This window comes from Falco punctatus, assembly GCF_963210335.1.
Source record: "Falco punctatus genome assembly, chromosome: 8".
Lineage (NCBI taxonomy): Eukaryota > Metazoa > Chordata > Aves > Falconiformes > Falconidae > Falco > Falco punctatus.
Genome location: NC_137588.1, coordinates 45,241,886 through 45,248,165, shown reverse-complemented (window position 1 = coordinate 45,248,165; position 6,280 = coordinate 45,241,886). Strand labels below are relative to the sequence as shown.

The window sequence follows — 6,280 nt, the reverse complement described above, 5'->3', positions numbered from 1 at the left end:
GCAGGGTCCTGCCAACCCAGGGGCTCTGCTTCCTCCACGTGCCGTGGGATCCCATGTATCCCTGTGCCCTAAGGGCTGAGGCCCCACTGCCCCACATGCCCCACAGCCCAGGACCAGTGTGCCCCAGCACCCCACATCTCCCTGTGCCCCAGAACCAGTGACCCGACCCTCCCATGGGACCCGGGACCAGTACCCCATGTGCCCTCACGCACAAGGACTTGGTTCCCAACGTTCCCAGTGTCCCTGTGCCCCAGTACTCTGCATGTCCACAAGTGCCCATGTCCCTGTTCTCCTGCCTGCCCGTGTCCCCATGTCCCCGTGTCCCCGTGTTCCCGTGTCCCCGTGTCCCTGTCCTGCTTCCCCGGGTCCCCGCGTCCCCGCCCCAGCGCTCCGGCGAGACGCGCAGCACCGACCACTAGGGGGCGGGCGAGTGACGGCGCCGGGCGGGGCCTGCCCGGGAAAGGGGCGGGGAGGGCGGGGCGGGGGCGGGGCCCGGGGAGGGCGGAGCCGGGCCCGGCAGTTCCGGGCTCTACACACGCGGGCCGCGGCGGCGGCGGGGACCGGGGATCAGGGATCGGGGACCGGGGCCAAGCGCAACGATGCAGCCGCCGCCACGCAAGGTGAGCGCGGGGCCGGGGCGGGACACTGGGGCGGGTCCCGGCAGCGGGAGAAGCGATCGGAACCGGGTCCTCCATTGGAGCCGGACCGGGGCTGGGTCCCGCAGAGGGGATCGGGATTTGTCCCCGGCGGACCCTCAGCGGGGCTGGAGAAACGGAGCCGCGGCTGGGCGGTGGCCGCCGGCACCTGCAGTGGCATCCGGGGCGGGGCGGCAGCGGGGACCGGGGACCGGGGACCGGACTGGCCCCCGCATCCCAGCCCGGCCGGGGCCGCAGCGTCCCCGGGCGCTGAGCGGTGCCGCCCCGCAGGTGAAGCTCACCCAGGAGGTGCGGGTCCACGTCCTCGAGCAGCTCTCGGGCCTGCAGGGCAAGCAGCAGCGGGATGCCGAGCTGCTGGAGGACATCAGGTAAGGCCTCACGCGTGTCCGCCCCCGCCCCGCCCCTAGCCGAGGCCGGCCAGCTCATCCCACGCGTGGGGTGGGGGCCAGCCCGCCAGGCACGGCTCACCTTGAGCCTGCTGCGCCGAGGTCATGGGCTCCACCACCGGCTGGGTGGTGGCAGGGGGGCAATGGCAGGGTGGCCTGTCATTGCTCTTCTGCATGGGTCCTCGCCTGCCCCCAGTGCCCTCTCCCCACAGGTCCTACAGCAAGCAGAGGGCCACCATCGACAGGGAGTATGGGCAGGTAAGGAGGTGCCACTGGCTTCAGGACTGATGCTCTGGGGAGGCACAGTCACTAAGCCCCATCCTCCCTGCGTGGGGTGTCCCAGAGTAGGACACAGCCCCATGCAAGCAATGGGCAGCATCAGAAATTATCCGAGCAAGGCGAGGCTTGGCTGCTCCATGCCAGCCATGGAGGGCAGTGGCAGATGGGTGCAACATTTTCCCTGCCAGGGGGGTACCAACCACATTAGGGCACCTGCTGGGTTGCTTTGCTGAGTACAGCGTGGCCCGAAGCTTGGGTGTTTTGGGGGCCTGGAGGGAAAGCCTTGTGGGAGGAGGAAACTGCTCTGCTGTCTGCTGGGTCATCACAGGGCTCTCACTTAAATGTCAGAGCCTGGGTTTGTGCTGTGAGATATCCCCACAGCATCCCTTGGGGATACCCCGCAGCAGTTGTGTCCCCCTGCAGTTGGGCACCATGCCACCCTTCTCCCTCTCCCTTGCCCAGGTTAGGGGGGAACAGTCCCCCCAGGGTTGGGGTTTTGCTGTACTTGGCTTTGCTGGGGGCTCCTCTACTCTGTCTCTGCAGATGGTGTCCCTTGCTGGTGTTCCCTTGCCAGTCCCCTGTCCCAAAAGCTGCAGCGGGGTGGTCCTCTCATGGTGGTGGCTGCTCCCCGAAAAGGTTTTCCCCTTGGGAGCATGACAGGAACCCTGCTGACACTGAGCCACTGATGAGGGGAGTCCCTCCCGCTCTGGGGACACTCATGGGGTTGGGTAGCTGATAGTGGGGAGGCCAGTTTCGGCCCCAGAGCTGGATGCTGGGGTGCTCACCAGGGTTGCAGAGTGCCAGTGATGACGGGTCTGTCCACAGGCACTGCAGAGGCTGGCAAGCCAGTTTGTGAAGAGAGACTGGCAGCGGGGCCGTGGTGAGGCCAGCGACTTGAGGTGGGTTAGGGACAGGGATGGGAACCTGGGGCTGGGGCTGGCTGTGCCCATCCGTGGCCCTCCTAGCTGGGAGATGCCTAATGCCAACCAGGATTTGGGTGTCCTAGGAATGCAGCCTTGGGTGGGATGTCCCCAAGGTTGTGGTACCTGACTCAGAGGGGACTGCAGGGGCTGAGGGTGCTGGCTGCCCTGCTGGGCATCCCCAAAAGCTGGCAGGGAGGGAAGAGAGTACCCTGCCCTGTTTAAACTCCCACATCTGCAGGAGCGTGGTCGCTGTCTGGAAGGGTGTCATTGAGGGGACCGCACATGCTGGGCAGGTCCGTGTCACTGCCTCGGAGAGCTACCGCGCCCTCGCCACAGAGGCTGCCCGCACTGCCCGCCTCTCCAAAGAGAGGATGCTCAAGAAGGTACCAGGGCGAGGACATGTCCCCCTGTGCACGAGTGGTGGGGACATCTGTCCCCCCCGGCTGACACTCCCCACAGGGTATCGAGCGGCTGCAGAAGGCGCAGGCAGAGCTGCTGGAGACAGTGAAGGAGCTGGACAAGGCAAAGAAGCAGTTCACCCATCTCCAGCGCAGCAGTGAGGTGGCCAAGGACAAGGCAGCCGATGTGGAGGCTCGGTGAGCAGAGGAGGTGGCAAGAGAAGTGCTGCTGTGGCCATGGGGTGGTCTCACATCCCTCCTCCCACCCTCCCCAGGCTCCGGAAGAGTGACCGGAGGATATTTCACACCAAGGCCAGCCTGCAAAAACTCAGTGCCAAGGTCAGCAGCACATGGTGCTGGTGGGGTACCCAAGCAGAGGGATGCAGGGGGACCTGGGGTGGTGGCCCCCACCACATTGCCAAGCCATGCTTTCCCCATCCCTGAAGTTCTCAGCACGGCTGGCCGAGCACTCAAGGCAGCTTGCAGGAGTGCAGAATGAGTACAGCTTCGCCCTGGTGTCTGCCACTGCCCACTTGGAGCATTACCAGCGGGTAGAGCTGCCCGCTGCCATGCAGGTAGGAGCTGCTTGGACACCCCTGCATCCCCTCCAGGGGTCCTGCAAGAAGCATCTCCCTGGTGCCACTGTGAGGGGGTGCAGCAGGGAGGGTCCTGCTGGTGCAGAGTCAGGGCTGACTGCCCGGGGGGGTCAGGTATGCGCCCCGGGGAGATGCGGGCAGTGCTGGCGGAGTTTCCCATCTGCTCTCCCCCAGGCGCTGGACGGTGACCTCTACGAGCGGCTGCGGGAGCACTTGTCAGCTGCCAGCCGGACAGAAGCAGAGACCTGCCAGGCCACGCGGGACTGGTTCCAGGGTGTTGTGGAAGCATCCGCACGGGTAACAGCACCTGTCTCGGGAGCTGGGTGGGACAGGAGGAGACGGGTGGCCCCCCTGGCCCCACACCACTCCCTTGCTTCAGGTGTGCCGGGAGCAGGACCTCCTTCTCTTCCTACAAGACCACCCTGCCTTCACCCTGGCCCCCACGCAGCGCTTCCAGCTCACCGGGGTGGAAGAGGTAGGTAGGGGGGAACATTGTTACAGCAGCAGGGGGTCTGTGCAGCCAGCCCCTTCTCAGCCACTGTGTCCTTGGCCAGGTGTGCCTGCTGCCGCCGGGGGACGATGGGGCCAGCCTGGAGAAGGAGGCACGGCGCTGGGCCACACGGGTGGCCCGGGACCACAAAAACAAGGCATACAGTGAGGAGGTCAGTGCCACCCTTCCCCGTGGAGCACTGGGGGGTTCAAGGAGGGGCTTTCCCTGCCCCCTGCCAGGCTCCTATCACCCCTGCTGACCTGTGGGTGCCCTCCTAGGTGCTGCAGCGGCTGGAGGCCAGGCGGCAGCAGGTCCCAGAGGCAGAAGCAGCCACTGTGGAGCGGCAGATGGAAGAAGCAAGGGAGAACATCCGGAAGGCAGAGGTGGGTCCCCCAGGCAGGAGGCTAGGGGTGACTTCGAGATCTGTCACCCCCAGGGTGGGGGACGCAGGGATGGGGAGATGTGGTGGCTAGGGATGTGGTGCTGGGGATACTTTGCCACAATGGCAACCACGCTGGGGACTGGGGCAATGGGGCTTGCTGGGCTGTCCCCCAGCCCATAAATGTCCCCTTAGACCTTGACAATACATGTGTGCCCAGGTCAGTCGAGTGAAGGCAGAGGCAAGGCTGGCGCTGCTGCGGGCAGCAGGGCTGGATGTGGATGCTTGGATGGCAGGGGCCATGGTGGGTGCAGGTGAGGAGGCACCCGCAGGGCTGGATCCAGCCGAGTTCGATGACTATGAGGACAGTGACGAGCCGGACGAGGACAATGAGCCTAGCCCTGCTGCCCGCACCTACCCTTATACCTGCCGGGTGATCTTTGGGTACCAGGTATGGCCATGGCTGCCTGTCCTTCACCCTGCCTGCCCAGGGCCAGCACCCTCAGCCTCCCTGCCACCTTGTCCCCTGTCCCCTGCAGGCCTGCCAGCCGGATGAACTGTCCATCACCCAGGGCGAGGAGCTGGAGGTCATCGAGGATGGGGACGCAGAGGAGTGGGTGAAGGTGGGAGCAGGCTGAGCCCCCCACCGTGGTGGAGGGGACATATTTCAGCGGTCCCCAGGCCATCCCTGTCCCAGAGGCTGGGACAGTTACACAGTTTCTGCCCACTCAGGCTCGGAACAAGGCAGGTCAGGTTGGCTACATCCCAGAAAAGTACCTGTTGTCCTTGGGTGGTGAGCCAGGGGCTGGGGTCGGTCCCCCGGGACCCTCTGCATTGCACCGCCAGCTCTCCAGCATCATGGCTGCAGAACTAGTGCTGGAGCCCGGAGGTGGGTGCTAGGGCATCACCCCCACCCCGGGGAGGGGGACAGGTCCCCAGAGGCTGCTGAGCCCCTGCCCCATCCTTCCCACAGCCTGGCTGGTGCGAGCCCTATATGACTACGAGGGTCAGAGTCCCGAGGAGCTGAGCTTCCCCGAGGGGGCCATCATCCGGGTGCTGCCCCGCGCCTCTGGTGAGGTGGATGATGGCTTCTGGACAGGCGACTTCGATGGCCGTATCGGCGTCTTCCCCTCCCTGGTAGTGGAGGAGCTCACTGGGGCCCAGGGGGCAGCCGGGCAGGTTGGTGGCAGGAGGGTCATTGTGTCCCCTCAGTGTGGGGTGCAGCTCCCCATCTTGAGCTGTGGCTGCTGGGGGGAAGACTTTCTTCCCACTGTTCCCATCCCTCTTGGCTGTGTCTTCCCAGGAGCTGCCATCACCGTCCCCACCCCCCTTCTCTCCTCCTGGCCTTGCTTCTGGGGCCAGCCTGGCTCCCAGCCCCACTCCTGAAATGCCACTAGGAGGTGAGTGCCAGGGCGGGCTGGGAAAGGGGCTGGGGGGGCATGTGGAGACCTGGGCTGAGCTGCTGGGCCCTTCCAGGTTGCAGGCAGGATGGTGCAGGCAGTGGGCAGAGCTCTCCAGACCTGGCAACCACCCGTCTCCGGCCGGTAAGCCTCATCACAGTGATGCTGTGCACTCCAAGCCTGCCCCCGACCCTCCTGTAAGGGGGAACGGTGCCACCCCTGTGCTTTGGAGGGGGTCTGACGGGGGGTGAGTAGCCTTGGCATATTTGGCATCACTTCTCTCCTTTCTCCGCAGCTCCGCGCACCTCCCCCACCACCCGGTAGAGCCCCCGAGCCTGACCCTGAGCTGCACTTCAGCTGATCCTGAGGGTCCCCCGTCCCTTCCCACTCTCCCAAAGTGCTTCACCTAAGCGAGCCACCACAGGCTGCTGTCCTGGCAGCAGGGGCCAGTGCTGCCCCGTGCTCTGAGCTGGTCTCTCCGGGGGCTGCATCCTGCCCAGTGCTGCTTGCAGAGTGGCCCTGCATCCCAACACAGCACGGGACATCCTGGCAGCCCCTTTATTGGGATGCTCAGCGCCACTGCCGGTCCCCATGTCACTCAGCTCTTGTCTCTGCCGCTTCTGCCTGGCATCGCCTGTGCACCCCCAGTGCAGCCCTGCTTCTCCGGGGGGGCTCAGCCATGGGGCCCTGCCTGCCCCACCTGGCATCATCTCCCTGCAGGCAGGAGCGGGCGGGAGGGGAGGGGGGGCGGGCTGTGCCCCAATAAAGCCAGT

General features: G+C 65.7%; 1 protein-coding gene across 2 annotated transcripts; it reads left to right on the top strand.

The window, feature by feature from the left end:
• Nucleotides 1–498: 498 nt before the first annotated feature.
• On the top strand, nucleotides 499–6,226 carry FCHSD1 (FCH and double SH3 domains 1). 2 transcript variants are annotated; one of them, XM_080399489.1, is made up of 19 exons: nucleotides 499–620; nucleotides 927–1,024; nucleotides 1,255–1,300; nucleotides 2,147–2,220; nucleotides 2,483–2,627; nucleotides 2,704–2,840; nucleotides 2,918–2,981; nucleotides 3,089–3,217; nucleotides 3,413–3,535; nucleotides 3,618–3,713; nucleotides 3,793–3,900; nucleotides 4,007–4,111; nucleotides 4,328–4,558; nucleotides 4,647–4,730; nucleotides 4,840–4,996; nucleotides 5,081–5,286; nucleotides 5,411–5,507; nucleotides 5,584–5,651; nucleotides 5,803–6,226. In XM_080399489.1, exons 1-19 carry the CDS (start codon nucleotides 600–602, stop codon nucleotides 5,866–5,868), a joined length of 2,055 nt encoding a protein of 684 aa, XP_080255615.1. In that variant the 5' UTR covers nucleotides 499–599; the 3' UTR covers nucleotides 5,869–6,226. The 2 variants fall into 2 exon arrangements, with proteins under 2 accessions (XP_080255615.1, XP_080255616.1); XM_080399490.1 differs by having other exon boundaries at nucleotides 1,239–1,300.
• Nucleotides 6,227–6,280: the final 54 nt, after the last annotated feature.

Bases quoted from the DNA above. Each gene is read 5' to 3' on its own strand.
- FCHSD1 (XM_080399489.1), top strand. From the start codon at position 600: ATGCAGCCGCCGCCACGCAAG. The intron at 1,301-2,146 runs GTAAGGAGGTGC...GTCTGTCCACAG, and splicing joins TCGACAGGGAGTATGGGCAG to GCACTGCAGAGGCTGGCAAG. The intron at 5,287-5,410 runs GTTGGTGGCAGG...GTGTCTTCCCAG, and splicing joins CCCAGGGGGCAGCCGGGCAG to GAGCTGCCATCACCGTCCCC.